General features: G+C 37.0%; 5 protein-coding genes across 6 annotated transcripts; 1 reads left to right on the forward strand and 4 right to left on the reverse strand.

Moving 5' to 3' along the window:
• Positions 1-343: 343 nt before the first annotated feature.
• On the forward strand, positions 344-2,106 carry LOC119072365 (aurora kinase C-like). The gene is made up of 3 exons (XM_037177558.1): positions 344-699; positions 791-1,279; positions 1,349-2,106. The coding sequence occupies exons 1-3, from the start codon at positions 483-485 to the stop codon at positions 1,738-1,740; spliced, it is 1,098 nt and encodes a 365-aa protein (XP_037033453.1). The 5' UTR covers positions 344-482; the 3' UTR covers positions 1,741-2,106.
• A 3,826-nt stretch (positions 2,107-5,932) lies between these two features.
• LOC119072370 lies at positions 5,933-11,321 on the reverse strand. Of its 2 annotated transcripts, XM_037177565.1 has the most exons (11): positions 10,776-11,321; positions 10,584-10,698; positions 10,409-10,508; positions 10,178-10,346; positions 9,962-10,098; positions 7,196-7,393; positions 6,933-7,133; positions 6,736-6,867; positions 6,450-6,575; positions 6,210-6,387; positions 5,933-6,120 (listed from the first exon to the last, which is right to left on the reverse strand). In XM_037177565.1, coding segments are annotated over exons 1-11 (1,398 nt in total). In that variant the 5' UTR covers positions 10,777-11,321; the 3' UTR covers positions 5,933-6,079. The 2 variants fall into 2 exon arrangements, with proteins under 2 accessions (XP_037033460.1, XP_037033461.1); XM_037177566.1 differs by having other exon boundaries at positions 10,584-11,321.
• Positions 11,322-14,168: 2,847 nt separating this feature from the next.
• Positions 14,169-15,970, reverse strand: LOC119072129. Its single transcript, XM_037177270.1, has 2 exons — positions 15,191-15,970; positions 14,169-15,137 (listed from the first exon to the last, which is right to left on the reverse strand). The coding sequence occupies exons 1-2, from the start codon at positions 15,968-15,970 to the stop codon at positions 14,181-14,183; spliced, it is 1,737 nt and encodes a 578-aa protein (XP_037033165.1). The 3' UTR covers positions 14,169-14,180.
• A 1,057-nt stretch (positions 15,971-17,027) lies between these two features.
• LOC119072130 lies at positions 17,028-18,829 on the reverse strand. The gene is made up of 2 exons (XM_037177271.1): positions 18,050-18,829; positions 17,028-17,996 (listed from the first exon to the last, which is right to left on the reverse strand). The coding sequence occupies exons 1-2, from the start codon at positions 18,827-18,829 to the stop codon at positions 17,040-17,042; spliced, it is 1,737 nt and encodes a 578-aa protein (XP_037033166.1). The 3' UTR covers positions 17,028-17,039.
• Positions 18,830-20,054: 1,225 nt separating this feature from the next.
• LOC119072372 (speckle-type POZ protein-like) lies at positions 20,055-21,102 on the reverse strand. The gene is made up of 4 exons (XM_037177567.1): positions 20,791-21,102; positions 20,540-20,718; positions 20,282-20,424; positions 20,055-20,217 (listed from the first exon to the last, which is right to left on the reverse strand). The coding sequence occupies exons 1-4, from the start codon at positions 20,966-20,968 to the stop codon at positions 20,130-20,132; spliced, it is 588 nt and encodes a 195-aa protein (XP_037033462.1). The 5' UTR covers positions 20,969-21,102; the 3' UTR covers positions 20,055-20,129.
• Between the last annotated feature and the right edge of the window lie 1,521 nt (positions 21,103-22,623).

Raw genomic sequence — 22,623 nt, forward strand, 5'->3', positions numbered from 1 at the left:
GTCAAGATTTGTGTTTCATTCGCCTTAACCTGTTCTTTCAGAATCTTGATCTCTCCATGCTAATGAGCACGAACATTATTTTGTCCAATGAAAGTAGAGAACAGGTATGGTCTATTGTCCGCCCGGAGGACATGAAAATTTGATTTTCGTACTTAAATGAACTCATTTTCATATTATTTTGACATAAAATGTGAGTGCGTTTAAGACGAATTCGGCGATCGACCATACCTGTTCTCTACTTTCATTGATTTTGTCGATGCTCATTACACTGAAAAAGTGCAGCCGACTGACACCACTGGCAAATTAAAATGGAAAATGTAAACCACAAAACAGCCACAGCCAACTTCACATCGAAAGTCCATTTAAATTTTCTCAAGCGAAGACAACATTGCACTCTCCTGATTCGTTCAAAGACATTTTAACGGCAAAACTGTCAACGACGAAAAATTGTTAAATATTCCCGAATCCCACAATTTACAAACATGATACGACGTACAGGGGACAAGGGACAAAAGGAAAATCAAACTACGGTGACCAGGAATGCGAAACTATCTACCCCGGCAGCTTCAAGGACTGTAAAAAATGACATTAACACAAAGGGTTCGGTGACGACTGAAAAGGCCAAGCGAAATGTTCTCGTTAATCAAAGTACTTACGTAAAGAAGGCTGAGGTATTGAAACCAGAAAAAACAGAAGCAGGTGGGTTCGTCGGGATGAAATTTTGTGCATCGATGTCCATTAATAACCGACATCAATGCCAATTTAATTCCCACAATTTAATCACTTTCAGCGGTCGTATCGTCATCTACTAGTGATACAAAGCAAGTGGTCGAACGTCCAGCAGATAGTTCGTCCGGGGAACCAGCATCATCTCGTTGGTCGTTGAGTAGTTTTGATATTGGCACTCCACTCGGTAGGGGCAAATTTGGAAATGTGTACTTAGCTCGCGAGAAAACGACCCGTTACGTCGTCGCACTGAAAGTAATGTTCAAGAAACAAATCGTTCAGAATTCCGTTGAACATCAGGTTCGACGTGAAATAGAAATTCAAAGTCACTTAAGACATCCGAATATTTTGCGGCTGTACGGTTACTTCCATGACGACACTAGAATTTATTTGATTTTGGAGTACGCACCGAACGGTACGCTTTACAAGGAGCTACAGACTCATCCGGATAAACGGCTAGACGAAAAAACCACAGCCTCGTACATTTCGTCATTGGCATCGGCACTCATTTACTTACATCAAAAACACATTATCCACAGGGACATCAAACCTGGTGAGTTTATCGGACTTTGATGGTAAAACGAATCGTTACGAATCGATCGCTCATTCTATTTGTCAACAGAAAATCTACTCTTGGGCGCGAACAAAGAACTGAAAATCGCCGATTTCGGATGGTCCGTTCACGAGCCCACATCGTATCGAACAACACTATGTGGTACCATGGACTATCTGCCACCGGAAATGGTTCGCGGCAAGCCACATTCGAAGCAAGTGGATCTATGGAGTCTAGGAGTCTTATGTTACGAGCTGCTCGTCGGTAAGGCTCCGTTCTTTTCGAATTCCGCACATCATGACACATACCGTAGCATTGTGGACGGGAAATATGTGATTCCATCGTTTGTTTCGGCACCGGCACGCCATTTGATCAGCAAATTGATGGTCGTTGAGCCGGACCGACGATTGCCGTTGGATGAGGTGATGAAACATCCATGGATTATAAAACAAACGAAGTAAGACTGATAACGGTTCGATGTCTCGAGGTCATTGATGTATTTGTTTCTCGTTTTTTTTCTCGTCTTTTTTCTTTATTTAATATTTTAATATTAACGTTTCGTCTTATGTGAACGGATAACTAACTAAAATCGCTTGTTACGGACATCAATTTTTAATATTTTCAAACGAAACGAGCTCATTAATTGCTCTATTCTATAGGTACTCGACTTAATTACACTAACGCACGTCCTTTACGTATATTATGTTTGGAAGAGGTAGATCAATACGAATAGAATTCTAAAAATCATTATATAAGGTTACTCCAGCCATAGCGTATATATTGTAAAGATTGTGCCGTAATAAATGTTTTTTTTAATCAAATTTAAATTTCTCGTTGTGATTTATGTCGCTAAAGGAAGGCAAGGATATTCTGAAGTTGATGATTGGTCCGTTCATGTGTGTTTTCCTGTTGGACTCATTTTTCGGAATGTTCGGAATATGAAATTGACTCTCTCTTTCACAAACGGAGAAAACACTTCAAATCTGTTATTACCACTTGTCTACTGCTTCGCGGTAGAGTTTTTCTTCTTAATGGAGGAGTTTTCGTGAAAACAGTTATTCCATTTTTTAAACTGTCATTCGGTCCCTTATTTTGTGTGGAACGTCGGAATGCAAAGTCATCATTATACCAACATTAGAAACCAAATTAACACGGAGAAATGATAACAGATGGAGTTGCGTTCAGCTCGCGCAGTGCCGTCTGTTATCATTTTTATTCTTTCTGAAAATAAATGAGAGATTCTGACTACTGCGTCAAGCAGGCTCCTTACTTAAATTCAGTTCTGGTGCCTCGTTTGCAGTGCTTCGAATTAACAAAAATTGTTCACGACTCATTGTGCTAAACTTGCTATCAGAGTTAACTGGAAACTATGTGAAAATATTCCATTATTTTGTATTTCGTCAAGTCTAATTCATTGCTTGATGGTCGTGATCTCCTGTCCAAGAAGAGTGAATGAATATTTTAAAATGGATGGTAATAAACGAACGTTATTAGTTTTTGTTTGAGCGTTAAAAATAACTCCATTTACCAATATTTTCATTGAATTGGTACCATAATTTGATGAATATAACTGTAGAGAGAATTAAAATATTTGTAAAAGGAAAAAATCCAGCCCACGAAAAATAAAGGTCGAATATCATTTCCCGTTTTAGAAACAATTGAGATTTACTCAAGTTCATCTTATGGTAGATTTGTTTACATATGATAAATTTCTTTGTTTTTACCTTGGAGCTGTAAAGTGGTAAATTAGCCGAATTCTGCTAACCAATGAAAGAAGTAGAATTATCACGAAAATTTATGGGGGAAACAGTGAAAAGATAAATTACACAGCGTAAAAAACAACGCTTCTCAAGAGCTGTAACGGGGACAGATAATCTGACATACGATTTCTTGTTGCCGAAACTGTGTAAAGGGAAAAACTGATTTTTCAAATGTCAGCTTTTTGCTGCTTGTGCCATATTCACCACTACAAACCATCACAGCAAACCAAATTGCAGCTATTAAATTCGAAAGTTATCCCTACGATTTCATTTCTCCCTTAAATCAATATTCGAGCAACTAGATTTCAGTAGAACAAATTGTTGAGGATCTCTATCTGGAGTGTGAAACGTTAAAACTTAAAATCTGCAGTGCTATACGAACTCTTAAGGATGCACTAGCTTCTTACGTCGTCGTAGCTACTGATAACCGATGACTGGTGTTGTTGTGTAACATTAGAGGCGCAGAACATACTTTTCGCAACAAGTGACGAAAAGTAGGACTTTCCGTTGCCTTTATTGCGAAATACGTTGTATACAACTCGTTGTTACAAATGACACCATCAATAATGTCAACGTAAACAATAATAGTCGCAATTTTGAGCCCAGATATAATCTGCGGCCACGAAACTACAGTGAGCGACATCTCGAATGTCTCACTGTCATTTTTTTCAGAGAATGTCATTGTGAATTTGCAATGACACAATAAAATTCTCAGAAAAATTTGACAGTGAGACATTTGAGATGTCGTTCACTGTAAATTCTTTTTTAGAAACAAATTAGAATTGTTTGTGATATTAGAATCAACGTAAGTTACAACGAAGTTTATCTTCAATTTAGATCGATTTGTATATAGAAAGTTTATTGTTTTAGCCATGATTATGGTCAGATTGTGTAAATTTAGGTTATCTCCAAGTGGGATATTGTGGGTGATATACAAACCCATTTTTCCTTTAAAAGTAACACTTTTTTAAGGGCTCTGAGAAATCATTGAAAAATGAATGTTTTTCCTCCCAAATATAGGCTACAAAGCGAAGAGTCCATTCCCTTCAAATCTGCTGAATGGCTTTCTGTGTTTAATCGTATTGTTGCTCCAGAGCTTCATGCAAAAAGAAAACTTAAAACACTTTTGTAAGTACACGGAATTTTTTATTTTGATCATATCTTTCTTAAAGAATAAGTTTTTTAAAAAATTGTTTTTGTCTCTGTCTTAATCATCAACAATGAAGCTTTTTAGAATTGCTTTGACTGAAAAACGAATTGCATTAATCTGACAAAAAAAACTAATTTTATATAAGATACACAAAGTCGTACACATTTGTCTTCTCTAGTAAAGTTCTCGTTAATGAGTAATTGAAAAATATTTTCCTATTTTTATAACATCGTCACTCTATCTCATCCATCCAAATTGGAGTGAGTAATAAATAAATTATAAGTCAAATCAATGAAAAATATTATTTGTTTTTTTTTTAAATGAATTGCTCTATTTTCTTGGAAAATGGTCACAAAATCTTCGATGTACATCAAAATGAATCGCAAATTTTTCTCTCATCACGTTAGTTTTTCTCTTCTGGGAACTGCGGGAAGCGACCAAGAAAATCACCTTTTAAACCGTTATTTTCGTAGTTTATTATAATTCGTTCAATTTAGAGCGTACTGGAGAATCTCCAGTGGAGCTGAATGTGAAAGGTATTTTATTTGTATGTGGTGCTCACTATTCTTATGTAGACTTTCACTGAATTATTTAAATCATTGATTTAATAAATCAAGCTAAACACATCCCTGTTCGCAATACACGATATAACCAATTTTAAGATATTTTCGTAACGCTTGCCTTTGCGCTGTAACTTTATAAAAAAAATAAAAATTTCATTTGATTTTCGATTAAGTTTTGTCCATTTTTATCTTCCCTCTAAAGAAGCCCTTTCTAGCTAGCCCTCATTCACAAAGAACTGAACATTTTTAGTTAAAATTTTAGGATATTTCGTCATTATTTGTCATTTTGACGCCCTTTTTGCAAATTTTTTCGTTCACTGATCCCAAATTTACTTAAATTTTATCAATTTTATCCTATTTCCAAGAGCCTCGTCGAGACTTTCCAAAGAACCTCATTTGTTGAAATTGAACCATTTGTAAATAAAATTTGAGGACAATATGAGTTTTCATTTCGTACACGCCCGACCATTTCAGTATATCTATGATACAAACCCGTCATATACACCGAATTCTATCACATACACTGACAAATGTGACTCTACAAAAAGAAAAGAAATGGAAAGTGTGCTCAATTGATTAGAGCATTAGCATTAGCATTACCCCGGCAATGTGAAGGTTGTGAGTTCGTGTCCCATCACCTGTGCATTTTTAACGTTACACTTTGGTAACGGACCATCGGAGGATAATATATGTTTGCAAGCTATTTCCTAGAACTCATTAAGACCTTTCCAAAAATATGATTTTACAAAGTTACGGCGCTGATGAATGCGTTACGAAAATATCTAACCAGGGGAGGACTCAGCTTATTTTAATTAAGTCAATGGAAGTCTACATAAGACATTCAAATACAGCTCCAGGTAAAGAATAGTCTTCTAATACATTCTTTTTGGTGGAAGTGGAGCACCACATACAAAATAATACCTTTCATGTTCAGCTCCGCTAGAGATTCTACAGTACACTTCAAATTGAAGGAATTGTAATAAATTACGAAAATAATGGTGTAACAGGTGATTTTCTTGGTCGATTCCCGCAGCTCCCAGTTTTAACAAATTTTTAATTTATCTCTGTTTTTATCCCCAAAAAAAGAAGTTATTTACACATTCAAAAATCATTTTCAAATTGCAATAAAATCTGAGATTTAAATTCTTAAAATCTTTTACATTCACATCATCATTAAAAATTTTGTTTAGTTTCTTTGGTTATTAAAATTCGTTTTTTCAAAAAATCACTTAAAGCTCTTCGTAATTTTACTTTTGTTTCTGTTTTTCCCATTTTAGTGTTTAATTAATTCAACAAACTGTTCGTATCTTACGTGTTAAGAATATCTTCACTTTAGTTTCAATAGTTTCGGCTTACTTACATTTAAATCTGTCCACGAAACGCAGCCAATGCAAATCGGGCGAGAAAAACGCTGTCAATTAAATTTCATCTCCCAAATAATGCAATTGCTCACTCACCTTTTAACATAATTGAATCGGTGCTGTTTGCATCGACAGCAGATGCATTTAATAATATGGACAGATTGGTAGCATTCACTATCGGAATGAATGGAGTTTCAGTTGTGGTTACTTTGGCCGTTGTTGTGCTATTTAGCTCTTGTCTGATTGGCGGCAGGATCGAGTGGTTGTTCTTCATCTGCAATTTTAGCATTCCCTCAATCACAATTCTGCGTAAATGTTTTCATCGTAAAAACAAACCTGCTGAAAAACATTTTCCTGCATTTCCTTACTCACTCTAGCTAAATTTTGTCGTCGTCTGGTTTCTGCCTGCATGTCGTTGACCGATGTTGCTATTCGATCGGTATTGTTCTTCAGATAAATTATCTGCAAGTGTGAGAAGAAAATGAACTGAGAATCTTAGTGAGTAGAAACAGACTTGGGATGCTACTGTGTCAGAAATCTCGACTTTAAAGCAAGTCGGGCTCAGTCAGTAAATCTACTGGAATTTTAAAAAGGCGAAACAGAATTCTGGCAACATACTCACTTCAGCATTCATTTTCATCGAATTCTCTTCGAAATCGAGAGCTGTTTGCTTGTACTTTGTCCAATCATTTTCGATTGATGTTACGTGAGACGACATGTTGGCAAAGTTTTCGATCAATGCATCAAATTTCGGCTAATAAGAAATCATAAAAATTAGAGTTTTAGAGTTCTAACAACCGTCAAAATTCCATGCCTCACCTTCTGTGAGCGAAAATCTTCTTCCAATCCACTAGCTTTTTGGCTTAGGGTGTTGTTAACTGTGCTTAACTGAAGTGATAAATTTTTAATTTCATAAGTAAAGAACTGGCTCATGTTCTTCAGCATATTCGTCGTATTCAGGTCGTTGTTCAATCCATTCAACGAAGACGTTTGATTTTTCGTCATCACATCGAATTTCGTCTGCAATTTGATTTTTTTTTTAATTTTTGATGATCAGATGTGCGGAGCTTTTAAGCACTTACAATCAATTGAGTTAAATTTTCTTTATTTTGATTGGCATTTTTCTGCACCTCACGTAATCGTTCTTTTAGTTCGTCCATGCCAACAGTTAAATCTTGAATTTTGGCACCAAATGTGGCAACATTGGTTTGCAATACCAGCAAATTGTCTTTCTCCGATTCTATATCCTTTTTATGAATACTTTCCTTCATTTGTATGAGCTGCGAAGAAGAAATTAGAGTGACATTGTAGATAGTCACACACAAAAACGTAAAATAATAAAGAAGTTAGGGAGCTACTGAGAACTTGGAGAGAGTGATGACGAAAGACGTTTTCCTTAATCCAATGAAAATTTCGAAAGTATTTATAGTAAGTAGGGACAAGATTTCGGTAAAAATGGTTTCGGTAAAACCGGTAATACCGGGATCCCGAATACCGGTTTTACTAGCTTGAATACCGGTTTTACTAGCTTGAATACCGGTTTTACTAGCTTGAATATCGGTTTTACTAGCTTGAATACCGGTTTTACTAGCTTGAATAGAAAAAGTTGTCGAAACCGACGTAATTTTTTTGAAAAAATATCAATAAACGAATGAAAATGATAACTTGGCCTTCATAATTTGGTAGAAGTACCTAGATTAAAATATTTCGGTGCATAAGAGTGATAGCCCTTTGCTAATTTCAAATGAAGTCACCCAAAATCTTATTCCTTCCTAGAAATTCTACATTCTGAAGATGTGATCTCTAATTATCGTAACCATGACGAATATTTCTTCTGGAGAGACATACTTCTATAGTGCTGTCATTTACCTAACGAAGATCTATTTCTAGCTTTCACTAAAACTTTTCGTCAGTTTAGATTACAGAATCGTTGACATAAAAGCAGGGACTATTTTGAGAAATCGAATTTCTCAAAATTTCTCAATTATTTCTCAATTATTTCTCAAAGAATTTCTCAAAAATTTCTCAAATTTCTCAAAATTCTCAAATTTCTCAAAAATATAAAAAATTTCTCAAAAATTTCTCAAAGATTTCTCAAAGAATTTCTCAAGAATTTCTCAAATTTCTCAAAATTTCTCAAAGAATTTCTCAAAAATAGTCCCTGCATAAAAGTGATCCACTATTTCCAGTACACAGTTTCTTTTCATCCAAAAATTCACAAGTATTGATATTATTTAAACTAAGCGTCTCTAGAGCAGCGATACAAAATGGAATTGTGTCAGATCAAGCCCTTTTTTATTGAAAATTACATGAGATAAACTCTCTCGTTTATTTTTTGTTAATTTGAATTTGTGTATAACTGCTTGAGAGATGTTTTGATTTCATTGAATGTCGATCAATTTTGTAAACGCTTCTGCATATTAAATTTACAGATCTTAAATTTTTGAAGAGGTTCAAGAAATTTAAACAACACGAAAATATATCAGAATGAAGGACTGTATTTAAAGGTGTTTTAACGGAAGTATTTTTTCAAACTAAACGAAGTATTCAAAATGCTGCATTAAAGTCAGTTCAAAATGATCATAAAAGACATTAAATTCGACTGTATTTGAGATTTATGGAGAAAAAGAAATTCAATGAAAAATCGGTAATACCGGTATTACAGTGTCCGGTATTACCGAAAACCGATATGGCCCAAAGCCTTCCGGCTTCCTTTACCTAATTTACAGAGAAGGCCATTAAAATTTGAGCCGACATTTGCTTCAGCTGATTTTGTTTGTATGTGAATCAGCTGAAAATAAGCTAATGTAAACAAACTTAGACTGAAATTTGATTGTCCTTTCCTGTGAAAGCAGAACTAATGCAACTGAAGCTTTAACGTAACCTAACTGCCAAACTGATTACAAAATTATAAGCCCAGTTGTCGAGAAATATGCAATTCAGCGAGTCGAATAGTTTGAAAAATCGACCGGTCAGGACCAAGCAAAACAAGATTATTGAACTGACCACTGGATATTTTTTTTCGTTCATTCTACGGCTTAGTAGGTCAAAATAACCTCACTGTAACAGAGTACTCAAATTTAAAGCTCCCAAGACGTAAAGCTACTACATACACTTACTGAGCGTGAAAACGGTTTCTTAGGGTCCTACTGCAAAACAATGTGGGCCTAAGAAGACTCCTCATCATCTGTCAGTAACATGTCATTTTTAAAAATGCACTTCGTCGCACTTTTTCTCCGTTTAATATGAGAAATACTATTCGTACCACGGACTAAAAGTCTTTTTTAGCGTGTGAGAAGTTTCCAGACAGAGCCGAAGGCGAGGTCTGGAATCGAATATGTATTATTTCGTCGATTTTCCTATTTATCTACTTTTGTCATGGATCAACAAGGAATCGTTTTCGCGTGGCGCCCCAGATTTTTCGACACTAGCCCGCTTTTTAACCCCCTGACCAGCAGTACAGAATAATTTAACGAAAAGTTAGGATTTTAAAGGATTTTCTTAAAATAATTTTTAGGAATTACTGGGTTTATGTTCCCAACAATTTGTCCTAATATACGGAACTACAGTTAACCACATATGAAAGACTTTGTGTTGATCCACATATTCAATAAAACGCTACTATTAGTTTACGCCACAGTAAAACCCTTCTCCACTAAGACCCTGGCAACCGGTCAATGTTGAGTTAACAATAAACATTTTAGCGGAACGAACTTTTCAAAATTCAATTATCTCTTAGAAAAACAATTAATTGCGAGTTGAAGGACAAATGAGTCACATGTCCATTAGGTCAAACGAAAAAGGAAATTAATTGCGGTCAAATGTTAATACGTATAACTCAACTTTACCTCTTTTTCGATATTATCCAGTTGCGTTTGAACTTCAACCAATTTACTATTAATAGCCGATTGATTTTTTTCCAACCACTTCGACGACTCATGCCACTGTTGTAATGCGTCAGGCAACAATTGATTGCAAGCAGAAACTGTCGATCCAAAAAGACAATTAATTAATAAAATTGGTCGACGTACTCATTACACTCATCATCGGAATGTAATTTTTACCTTGTTCAATCTTCGTGCGATGTTCACTTAGTTGTTGTCGAAGGTCAAAGTATAACCAGTACATGAATCCGAATAGCACAACAATTATCAGTATGAAGACTAGGGGACCGCAGGTACGAAAGCAGGAATAACGCTTATTTCTACATCGCGTGGATACTGGCACCTTTGACTGAATTCATTTTTATTAATTTTTTTTATAAAGAAAATCGTTTCCATTTAATCCTCAATTACCCATGTGGAATCTTCTTGATCGCTGGTTGATTGAGATAGCAGTTGATCCTGAGAATTTATGCCATTGCTCGCTTGTCGCTTTGATGTGGAGCTACACGCCCTTTTAATTGCAAACATCGAAATGTGCATTACAATCTTCGAAGCCACACAAAAAAAAAAATCATTGAAAAATTACCGTTTCGCTAATGAATGAGCGACCAGCGCATCCAGTTCCCTGCGTTTCCTCATTTTTTTACCACCTATTCGTAATGGCACAACAACATGACCAACCGATTCCATACTCATGTTCACTTAAAAGTCGATTGAAAAGTTTTAACTTTAATCTGAGTGTGACTGCAGCGTTAGATGAATATTGAATGCGTCTTACTTCTAAACGTTCAGTAAATTGGCTATCTTTTTTGAACAATTTTTTTTTGTGTATAATAAGCGTATCCTTCACATTCAAACGTATATGGATAAGGATCCTCTGTACAACAGCCAATAACATAAAATTTTATGCAAACTCAAAATAGCCCCATTTGTCGAAGCACACCATTTCATTTTCAATATAACAGCGAGAAATCGATAATTTGTCTTCTTCAAGAAGTTTTCAGTTACGTTTTTTTTACTGTGCGACAAACATCATTCATTAACAAAATGCTTTTCTTCCGAACTTTTCTAATTTTTCTGTGGCAAAGTTTTCAGTGTGCTACCGATTCTCGATAATAATCTGAGCCGAAACAATCTAAAATCTATTTGAAAATGAACTTTGTGATTTATTCAAACAGGTAAATTTTCGTGAAAAAAACAATTTTCCTTTACTATCAAAACAACACAAAAAAAATGTTTTCTCGAAAACAATTTCCCAGCGATATTGGAATTCCGAAACTAAACCAATTTTCTGTATGGAGTTTTGTACACTAGAGACTTGAAATTGGGGTTTTATTTTATTCAGCTGTTTCAGTCATGCGCGTTTGAAGGTATGTGATATATGTTTCACGTAAGGGATGGCATATCCTACTGACATTAATTTTGTAACAGACGAATTCCAGGTTGGTATATAGTGCAATGAATGCATAATATAGGAATTGTAGACATATAACTGGATGCTGAAAATTTTATGCTAGTCAAAGGGAAAATGATACTGCAAATATTTAATGTAAAATGATTCTGATTATTATAGATGAGAGCTGGGAACTACTCTGTGTACAAAACAAATCACAAATTAAATTCTATTCGAAACAGAAGTTAGCGTCAAAAATAAAAGATTATCAGTTCAGCTAGCGCTTGTCTCATAAATAAAAAAATTGATGTTAAAACTAATGAAGTACAAGATTTCTGAGCAAATAATAAAAAACTAAAAAAAAAACTGTTCAAACAGAAGTAATAGATCAAGCTATTACACAGTGATTCGTTTACGTTTGCCGCTAAAAAAGGATAATCATTGCGTTGCGAACAGAGTAACTTCTAAATAAAGTCGAATCGAAATTGAAATTTTTCATAATAACAATTAACCCAAGGTTTCAACGGTTTCATTACGTGTTACAGACGGCAAAAATATGACGAGTATTATTATCGGGTCTATTACTTCTATCGATCAAAGTATTTTTAATCTATTGATTTCAAATCTTGTACTTCAATTTTTTAACATGTATTTTGCTATATAAAGAACCATATTATCCAGAGCTTGTCATGATTTTTGTCGTCATTATCGATAACAGATGAATAGGTGATGGAATTTGTTTATGTACTGTCCGTTTGACAAGCGGATCGCCACGGTTCAGCAGTGGGTTTTGAACATTTGTTTTTCACACGTTGGCACACATGCACTTGTCAGATTCAAGATTGTTTTTACGAAGGTTACGCTGATTATACTTTGTGAAAAAGGCCAATACCTTGCAAATATGTCACATCTTGGACAGAATTTGACACTGCAATATCTGCAACATAAAAAAACTAAATGTTCGAAACCCCCCGAAACCCCGTGCTTCCACCTACGTAATGGACACATATTAGGTGAACCAATCTTAATCTATTGAATAGCCGACTGCTAGGAATCTCCAGCCGCGTCATTCACAATAATTGACAAGACACATTTTGTATAAGCTTTTTGTATTGATACATTCCACTGCGTTACGAACGTTCCATTTAAAATAAGAGGCCAAATGACAGTTAATAAAATCTGTTTTTACATGTCACATTTTCACCATAAAACTATACCTACTAGAACTGGAACTTCAAAATGTTACACCTTACATCAAGGTGGAGTAAGATGTGTTCGATTGTTAAACTTTTCAGACCGCGGTATATAATAGTAATGAAGATGCCGCATTTTTGTGAAATAGCTCGATTCGAGGCGAAGCCGAGGTCGGTAGACTCACAAGAAGCTATTTGCATCATTTGGCTGGCAATGGTATTTTACACAAAAACTGGATATAAAGTTTCACCGTCAAGTAGTGAACTTATACTCGCATTAGAGAATTGGGTATCCCGTTTCTTCTACTTTTTTACTTGAGACCTCTTACCAACGACATTGAACTAGATACTAGATACCAAATATTCTTTAGTGTTGCTGTAAAATTTTGCTGTTGGATGCTTCGCATGAAGGTATAATTTTAAGTAGACTTTGCAATGTAAGCAGCGACCTCTAGCATCGATTACAGTTAACGGTCTAAATGATGGGAAGCGTGGTAGACTTTACGGATAATTTCACTGTTCGTCTCAATGATAAGAAATGGCTCCAGGATCATTACTACACCCAATTAGGGCGTAACACAACATTCGTTTGTTCCTAATTTAGGAATGACAGCTCTACATACCTTGTTCTAAGTGAAGGATGGGTAACACAACATACCTTGTGTCTTAAAAAAGAACGGGTAACACTACTACACGCTTTGTTCTAAGTGAAGGATGGGCAACACCACATACCCTGTTCCATGTGATAGATGGGTAATAGTCATTTGTGTACCTGTTTTGGACGATTGATTTTAGGCAATTTCGCGGATTGTAGGCCGAACGAAGTGAGGCTTACAAGCGAAAGTGCCTTAAATCAACCGTCCCAAACAGGTGCACATGTGAGTTTTCATGCAGAGGGCCGGAAACCCGAGAAAATTCGAAAAATTGCCCTCATTTTCGGCCCCGAAGCATGAAAAACACTTTTTCATTACAACAACTACGAAAGTTGTATATTTCGCTTCCCAAATGAGACGCGAAAATGAAAAAATGCAACTCTCAGTTGGTAATGGAATGCAATGGGAAGCGAAAGTACTTTCGCTTCTCGAACAGAGGGGCGGAAGTACTTTCGCTTCTCGAACAGAGGGGCGAAAGTACTTTCGCTTCTCGAACAGAGGGGCGAAAGTACTTTCGCTTCTTGAACAGAGGGGCGAAAGTAATTGCAGCTCTCGCAGGAACGTTTCTAACAAAAAGAACGCTGCCATAGATAGGCGGGCTTCTTCGATTAATATTTTGATAGGAAGAAATGAAGAAAGAATTTCTCACTTTCATTACTTAATTACGATATTTCGATAGACTCGATTTCACAGATAAGGATGTGAAATTGTCGTTTGTAATCATGTGCCAAATGCCCTCGGTTGTTTTTTAGAAGAGTTAACCGTTTATGTGTACTGAAAATTTGTCTAAATCATGGCTATCGAGAAGAGAATCATTGCTATTTGGTAAGTAATTTTGGAAAAGAGACTCGGTTCAGGGCGATTCAATAAAATTTCTCACACACATCTTTTCAATCGACAGTTTTATTACAAAATTATTATCGAGAAGCAGTTATTGTTCGGAGTTATTTCATGTTAATTATTGTAAAAGAATTGTTGTCACCCCCAAAATGATAAATGACATTCGGCTCCTTCTTTAGAGCATTTTGCGATCCATCAACACCAGATAGTGTAAGAGTCTTTCCGGCACCAGAAAGCGTGAGTCCAGAAGAAGAGTCAAATTGTATTGACATGGGCGACTGCACAGCAGCTGGAATCGTGGACGGTACAGACACATTTGTTGACGGCCGAACAGCTGGGACCTTGAATGGCAGAACTTCCGGAATCGTGGACGACAAAATGGTCGGTTTCGTGGACGGTTTCGTGGTCACAACCGGAATTGTGGGCATAACCGGAATCGCTGGCAAAACCGGCATAGTGGGCAAAGCCGGAATCGTGGTCACAACCGGAATTGTGAGCGGATCCGAATCTTCGAATGAAGGTGGTGAAATGTCTCCGGTGCTTGTTGAGGGTAAAATTTCGTCGCAAAGTCGTTTTGACAACTTTCGTTGATAACCGACAGAATCTTTAATGTACCCTTCACAAACTCTGTCCGACTTCCAACCAATAAATCGTTTAAGCTCCGTAACAGTGAAACCAGCATTGGCAGCAACTGTCGTTGTAGTCCGACGGTAGCTATGTCCAGTATACGAATTCGGTTCAGGCAACTTTAGGAATCGTGCAACATCCTTTGGTATCTTAGCAATACTGTTCTTGCCCATCACTTGAGCAATACACTTTCCTTTCCTCCATTGCAGGAATAAACGGTCCGTTGTCACCGATGCTGGACGCATGTCAAGGTATTGGCGAATGATCTTTGCAAAATCGTTGCCAACGACGTAGAGCTTGGCAGTTTTCGTTTTCATTTTCGTCATTGGTATTTTCACGATAACTTCTTTGCCGTCGTCTTTCACGTTATCCAATGTTAAATTAGTCAGCTCACATCCTCTGGATCCACTGCACAGGCCGAATATCATGACAGCCTGAAAAAGAAATCGTAAAGAGCTGAACGAACGATTTTATTTTGCAAATTTACCTTCATGCCCAAGTAGACATCATTGGGCGCTTCAAGAAAAAATTTGCGCAGATGTTCCGTTTCAAACACGTTCGCTTTCTTGGGTTCATAGCCATCGGATCTCATCTTCAGAAAAGCTCGTAGCCGACAGTGTTTTACCAAGTCCACATTATGCTTACAAAGCAGTGTTTTCTTAAGCATGGAATAGATGCTCCAAAGCGTTGGCGGTTTATATTTTTTAGCTGCCGCACCGAAATAGGCTAACACAATTTTTTCGTCAAAACTATTCGTGCGATGCGCTTCCTGCCACTTTCTGAACACATCGTAGGCCTGCTGATAGCGGTTGCCGGATTTCGTCGGAATTATTTGGTCCATCGCTCGATGGTATTCTTCCATCAACTCGGGAGGAATATCGTGTTCAATGTCGTCTTCTTGTCCCATTTCATTTACAACTTCCTCGCTGATTTCTGACAAAGCTGCGGTGTACTCATCAATAATTTCTTGCGAATCACTTATGTCGTCGATTTCCTGTTGCAATTCTTCAGTATCGATCTGTGAAATTATCAGGTCCATTTCGTCCATTCGTTGATCTTGTTCCATTGCTTCTGTGTCAATTTGGGACATTATTTCGTCCATGTCATCGCTTTCTGATTGAGCGAAAGACGTCGCTCCATTCACACTCATCGTTTCGACCAAAATGACATTATCGTCAAATTGTAAATCACCAGTCTTTATTTGAGACATAACTATATCCATGTCGTCACACTCCTTCGATAGTACAAAGCTGGATTCTCCGGACATTTATTTTTCTTCAAAATTACTAAGATTAAACGATGTGGTAAACGTAGTTATACTGACGGGCACACGTTTTTTTTAAGTAATTCAGAATAGCCCACTTCGATTGAATTTAAAAAAACAAACAATTATTACGGAAAAAAGAACGCTGTCGAAATGCATTTATGCTGCAGTGTTGCGTATATATAAATTAGATTCTCAATGAATAATGTACAATTTGGTAAAATGACTTCGAGTTGCATTTTTTTATTTTCGCGTCTCATTTGGTCAGCGAAATATACAACTTTCGTAGTTGTTGTAATGAAAAGTTGTATGGATCACATGGCACGACGTAAAGAAATTCAACCTGTGCGATTGCAGCCCTGGCCTTCGGCCACGGGCTGCAAACTTCGCACACGGTTGAATTTCTTTACTTTCGTCCCTTGTGATCCAAATAACCATTTCATTACAACAACTACGAAAGTTGTATATTTCGCTTCCCAAATGAGACGCGAAAATGAAAAAATGCAACTCTCAGTTGGTAATGGAATGCAATGGGAAGCGAAAGTACTTTCGCTTCTCGAACAGAGGGGCGGAAGTACTTTCGCTTCTCGAACAGAGGGGCGAAAGTACTTTCGCTTCTCGAACAGAGGGGCGAAAGTACTTTCGCTTCTTGAACAGAGGGGCGAAAGTAATTGCAGCTCTCGCAGGAACGTTTCTAACAAAAAGAACGCTGCCATAGATAGGCGGGCTTCTTCGATTAATATTTTGATAGGAAGAAATGAAGAAAGAATTTCTCACTTTCATTACTTAATTACGATATTTCGATAGACTCGATTTCACAGATAAGGATGTGAAATTGTCGTTTGTAATCATGTGCCAAATGCCCTCGGTTGTTTTTTAAAAGAGTTAACCGTTTATGTGTACTGAAAATTTGTCTAAATCATGGCTATCGAGAAGAGAATCATTGCTATTTGGTAAGTAATTTTGGAAAAGAGACTCGGTTCAGGGCGATTCAATAAAATTTCTCACACACATCTTTTCAATCGACAGTTTTATTACAAAATTATTATCGAGAAGCAGTTATTGTTCGGAGTTATTTCATGTTAATTATTGTAAAAGAATTGTTGTCACCCCCAAAATGATAAATGACATTCGGCTCCTTCTTTAGAGCATTTTGCGATCCATCAACACCAGATAGTGTAAGAGTCTTTCCGGCACCAGAAAGCGTGAGTCCAGAAGAAGAGTCAAATTGTATTGACATGGGCGACTGCACAGCAGCTGGAATCGTGGACGGTACAGACACATTTGTTGACGGCCGAACAGCTGGGACCTTGAATGGCAGAACTTCCGGAATCGTGGACGACAAAATGGTCGGTTTCGTGGACGGTTTCGTGGTCACAACCGGAATTGTGGGCATAACCGGAATCGCTGGCAAAACCGGCATAGTGGGCAAAGCCGGAATCGTGGTCACAACCGGAATTGTGAGCGGATCCGAATCTTCGAATGAAGGTGGTGAAATGTCTCCGGTGCTTGTTGAGGGTAAAATTTCGTCGCAAAGTCGTTTTGACAACTTTCGTTGATAACCGACAGAATCTTTAATGTACCCTTCACAAACTCTGTCCGACTTCCAACCAATAAATCGTTTAAGCTCCGTAACAGTGAAACCAGCATTGGCAGCAACTGTCGTTGTAGTCCGACGGTAGCTATGTCCAGTATACGAATTCGGTTCAGGCAACTTTAGGAATCGTGCAACATCCTTTGGTATCTTAGCAATACTGTTCTTGCCCATCACTTGAGCAATACACTTTCCTTTCCTCCATTGCAGGAATAAACGGTCCGTTGTCACCGATGCTGGACGCATGTCAAGGTATTGGCGAATGATCTTTGCAAAATCGTTGCCAACGACGTAGAGCTTGGCAGTTTTCGTTTTCATTTTCGTCATTGGTATTTTCACGATAACTTCTTTGCCGTCGTCTTTCACGTTATCCAATGTTAAATTAGTCAGCTCACATCCTCTGGATCCACTGCACAGGCCGAATATCATGACAGCCTGAAAAAGAAATCGTAAAGAGCTGAACGAACGATTTTATTTTGCAAATTTACCTTCATGCCCAAGTAGACATCATTGGGCGCTTCAAGAAAAAATTTGCGCAGATGTTCCGTTTCAAACACGTTCGCTTTCTTGGGTTCATAGCCATCGGATCTCATCTTCAGAAAAGCTCGTAGCCGACAGTGTTTTACCAAGTCCACATTATGCTTACAAAGCAGTGTTTTCTTAAGCATGGAATAGATGCTCCAAAGCGTTGGCGGTTTATATTTTTTAGCTGCCGCACCGAAATAGGCTAACACAATTTTTTCGTCAAAACTATTCGTGCGATGCGCTTCCTGCCACTTTCTGAACACATCGTAGGCCTGCTGATAGCGGTTGCCGGATTTCGTCGGAATTATTTGGTCCATCGCTCGATGGTATTCTTCCATCAACTCGGGAGGAATATCGTGTTCAATGTCGTCTTCTTGTCCCATTTCATTTACAACTTCCTCGCTGATTTCTGACAAAGCTGCGGTGTACTCATCAATAATTTCTTGCGAATCACTTATGTCGTCGATTTCCTGTTGCAATTCTTCAGTATCGATCTGTGAAATTATCAGGTCCATTTCGTCCATTCGTTGATCTTGTTCCATTGCTTCTGTGTCAATTTGGGACATTATTTCGTCCATGTCATCGCTTTCTGATTGAGCGAAAGACGTCGCTCCATTCACACTCATCGTTTCGACCAAAATGACATTATCGTCAAATTGTAAATCACCAGTCTTTATTTGAGACATAACTATATCCATGTCGTCACACTCCTTCGATAGTACAAAGCTGGATTCTCCGGACATTTATTTTTCTTCAAAATTACTAAGATTAAACGATGTGGTAAACGTAGTTATACTGACGGGCACACGTTTTTTTTAAGTAATTCAGAATAGCCCACTTCGATTGAATTTAAAAAAACAAACAATTATTACGGAAAAAAGAACGCTGTCGAAATGCATTTATGCTGCAGTGTTGCGTATATATAAATTAGATTCTCAATGAATAATGTACAATTTGGTAAAATGACTTCGAGTTGCATTTTTTTATTTTCGCGTCTCATTTGGTCAGCGAAATATACAACTTTCGTAGTTGTTGTAATGAAAAGTTGTATGGATCACATGGCACGACGTAAAGAAATTCAACCTGTGCGATTGCAGCCCTGGCCTTCGGCCACGGGCTGCAAACTTCGCACACGGTTGAATTTCTTTACTTTCGTCCCTTGTGATCCAAATAACCATTCTGATTAAACGCTGTCCAAGTTTGGGTCACTACACTAACTGAATCAGTATTCTGACAGGATCAGTACGTTGACAAAAGGCATTTTTCGTTTTTCTTTCTGTTTTCGTTTTCCTTTTGTGGTTTTTCGTTGTGTCGGGTTTTCTTCTTTTTGGATCAGTGATCGTGCAGTTTTGTTAGTGTCAGTGTCAATGTTTTTAGTTTGTATGTTTTTGCGGTTTCTGGTTTTTTATTTTGTGTGAAATTTGAGTGGTTTTTGTGTGAAGGCAAGTGGATTTTTTGTGTGGAAGCGAGTGAGATGATCCGTGCGTGAGCTGCTGGGGTGAGTGATTTTTAGTTTGTTTTTCCGTAGGTTTTTATTCCGTATTTGTTTTTTGATTGAAATGAATTTTCTCTTTGTTGTGCTACGTTTTGTGGGTACATTTTCATAGTAGCTTCTCACTAAGTTTCGAAATTTCCATCGAAAGGTGGCAGAACTTTTATTGTAAATTTTTAAATTACTAGTTCAATCAGAAAATTTACTGCTGTTTCGTGTAACGGTCCAGTGGAAACGACTGAAGATGGTGAGACCACGCTAACCTCTGACCGCCACTGTATCAGGAGGTCAAAACAGCATTTCATCTCCACTTTCGCTTCACGCGATGCATGGGAAAGGGAAGAGCAATTATGCTCTGTTTTTGTTTTTGTTTTGGTGTATTCGTTTGAACTTGATTCGGAATATTGAATGATTACTATGGAAATCTGCTGGAGTTCACTTTAATTATCTTCATTTAACAAATTCCAGTTTAGAAACAAAAAAATATTTTGAACGAATTGAATCGTTTGAAAGTGATTCCAGTATCACATCCGCATTTAATTGGTCGGTGCCTAACCCATTGCCACATCACACAATTTGAACAAGAGACGTTGTGGCAGCGATTTATATCCACTTGTGTTTCTTACGGTCACGAAATATCTGCCACAAATGAAACGATAATAATTATTGTCTGGCACAGAGACGTTATTTCACAATTTCTTACGACATGATAAACTGAATCGCTGCTGCCTCTAATTGAACAGCATTGTAGGTATCGGCAAAAGTAAAAAGATCGATTACTGTAGTTACGGAAAGCGTTCGAATTATGATTTCCTCACATCTCGACTTTAGACGCGTGAGCTCATACTGAAAACATTTAAATCAAAGGTTTTTTTCCAACTTTCTTTCGTAATTTGATAGAGGTTAAGTAATGTCTGAGTGGCGTTTTTCTGAATCGGCAAAGCATTTAGATTTTACTTACCTTTTCAGCCATTTTCAACAAATCCATTGCCATGCCATTTATTTCGGCCGTTTTACCGGTATACATAAATCGGACCATTTCCATTACGACTTCGTAGGCAAAGTCCGTAATCACGATTTCACATTCTGCAGATTCTTTGAAATTTGCTTGCAGCATACGGTTGAAAACTGGGCTGCTCACTGGTAGTAAATAAATTATAAAAAATTGCACAGGCTCATTTCGATGTATTAAATATGAAGCAATGTCCTCACGTGCCAAAACTACTTTATGTGCTGGAATCGCATTGCCGTTGGCACATTTAATTTTGAAGTCTGACAGGAACTCGTTGTTCAAAAGGCTTGCCACATCGAGTCCAGACGGTGCAGACGGCTTTACGTCTTCATCGTCGAAGTTTATATATCTCGTTGTACTGATTTTTCTTCTTAACATGTTGAATTTCCAAATTTTTCTTTCTTTATTTGTTAACCGGCGTGTCAAAATGCCTTCACTTCAGCTTGAATTTGAAAGATGTCAAACCAGAGTTGCTATGTTTTATTTTATTTTTTTACTTCAAAACTGTAGGCACTGCAACGCAGCAATTCAACTACGTTTGTCAGTTTTGTACGTTTTGTAACACGTAAGCCTTACTATTCGAATTTCGAACTAGAATAATTTATCTGTTATAATTTCTTCATAATACAGGTTAAAAAAGAAGGAAAAAAATGAGGAAAATTCTACGTCGCATCCTTAACTTGCTTTGAAGTGAGGGATTCTTCTGAAAAGCAGAAGACCGAATTCGGAAGCCTTTTCTAATGGAATTTTTTATATGTGCCCAGTAAGGTATTCAACCCCAGAAGCCAAAACCATTTTTAGAAAAATTCTCCAAAGTTTGTGTGGGTGGTGAAAGGTCATCAAAAACCGAAAACTTGCACTTTTCTTACAAAAATTTCTCCAGTTACACGAGCCGTACAGGGTCGTGTGGGGTGTCATTAGAAAGGCAATTGCATGTACTTCCGGGGCAAATAGGGTCTTATTGGGTTTAAAATTTATCCAGACTGAGATATGTACAGTTGAAGTTTTCAACCGTAAAAAGACTGAAAACTTACACTTTTCTTACAGAAATTTTTCGAGGTACACGAAGCGTTCATGGTCGCGTGGGGTGTCATTAGAAAGGTAATTGCATGTACTTTCGATTTCGGTCTTCTGTTTTTCAGAAGAATCCCTCAGTGAATTTTCTTGTTAATGTTCTTAGATTTCGTCAAATGTTTGTTACAGTGAACGACATCTCAAATGTCTCACTGTCAAATTTTTCTGAGAATTTTATTGTGTCATTGCAAATTCACAATGACATTCTCTGAAAAAAATGACAGTGAGACATTTGAGATGTCGTTCACTGTAATGTTAGGAGGTGTATTTTTCTAGTTAGAACAGTTCAAAGTGTAGTCAAGAACCCTATGTGTCTTTGGAGATCGGAATTGTTTTCTTTGGCACTGTTCTCAAAGCATTCGTAACTTGACAGTTGACATTTCTTATGGGATTTTATACACTCAACTGTCAAGTTACGAAAATACGAGAATCGTCGCCCTGCTATTGTCACAAACCTTTCTATTGCACAAACCATAAAAAGAAACTTTATTTTTCAGAAAATCAATTTCTCAAAATGGATGTTTAATTTTAATGGTCGAAGTAGGATGAGGTTGCATAAAACACTGAGTCAATAGCTTAATAGTGTAGATTTCAAATGACAAACGCATGTTATGGAGCAAGATCATTATTCCTGTGTAGCAGTAACAGATCCTATTTTAACAAAAAAAAAAGTTTCTTAAATTCCGCTAAGTTTCACAGATTTTAATTCCGTGAAGTTTTGGTAGATTTAAACTCTGGTAAAATATCAACAATTTATGATGACAACTTAACGAACTTCTCAAAATTGGTGAAATTCTAGTGAAATTTAGCGAAACTGCATGTAAATAGTTTCACTAAACTTCTCTACCAAAGTTTGTCTAAAATACTGCCGCAATTTCCATAAGAAACTTAGCGACAGATTTAAACAAAAGAATTCTTGTGAAATTCAGTTTCTTGTGGAAATTGCGGTAGAATAGGCT

This window comes from Bradysia coprophila (genome assembly GCF_014529535.1).
Source record: "Bradysia coprophila strain Holo2 chromosome IV unlocalized genomic scaffold, BU_Bcop_v1 contig_81, whole genome shotgun sequence".
NCBI lineage: Eukaryota > Metazoa > Arthropoda > Insecta > Diptera > Sciaridae > Bradysia > Bradysia coprophila.

Excerpts from the sequence above, each read along its gene's own strand:
- LOC119072365 (XM_037177558.1), top strand. The coding sequence starts at position 483 with ATGATACGACGTACAGGGGACAAGGGACAAAAGGAAAATCAAACTACG. Across the intron at positions 700-790 it reads ACCAGAAAAAACAGAAGCAG|CGGTCGTATCGTCATCTACT; the intron begins GTGGGTTCGTCG and ends AATCACTTTCAG. Across the intron at positions 1,280-1,348 it reads CCACAGGGACATCAAACCTG|AAAATCTACTCTTGGGCGCG; the intron begins GTGAGTTTATCG and ends ATTTGTCAACAG.
- LOC119072370 (XM_037177565.1), bottom strand. Across the intron at positions 10,099-10,177 it reads TCGCACGAAGATTGAACAAG|TTTCTGCTTGCAATCAATTG; the intron begins GTAAAAATTACA and ends TTGGATCGACAG. Across the intron at positions 6,388-6,449 it reads AGGAAAATGTTTTTCAGCAG|ATGAAGAACAACCACTCGAT; the intron begins GTTTGTTTTTAC and ends CTAAAATTGCAG.
- LOC119072129 (XM_037177270.1), bottom strand. The coding sequence starts at position 15,970 with ATGTCCGGAGAATCCAGCTTTGTACTATCGAAGGAGTGTGACGACATG. Across the intron at positions 15,138-15,190 it reads ATGTCTACTTGGGCATGAAG|GCTGTCATGATATTCGGCCT; the intron begins GTAAATTTGCAA and ends TTTCTTTTTCAG.
- LOC119072130 (XM_037177271.1), bottom strand. The coding sequence starts at position 18,829 with ATGTCCGGAGAATCCAGCTTTGTACTATCGAAGGAGTGTGACGACATG. Across the intron at positions 17,997-18,049 it reads ATGTCTACTTGGGCATGAAG|GCTGTCATGATATTCGGCCT; the intron begins GTAAATTTGCAA and ends TTTCTTTTTCAG.
- LOC119072372 (XM_037177567.1), bottom strand. The coding sequence starts at position 20,968 with ATGTTAAGAAGAAAAATCAGTACAACGAGATATATAAACTTCGACGAT. Across the intron at positions 20,719-20,790 it reads ACATAAAGTAGTTTTGGCAC|TGAGCAGCCCAGTTTTCAAC; the intron begins GTGAGGACATTG and ends ATTTACTACCAG. Across the intron at positions 20,425-20,539 it reads TGTTGAAAATGGCTGAAAAG|TATGAGCTCACGCGTCTAAA; the intron begins GTAAGTAAAATC and ends AAATGTTTTCAG.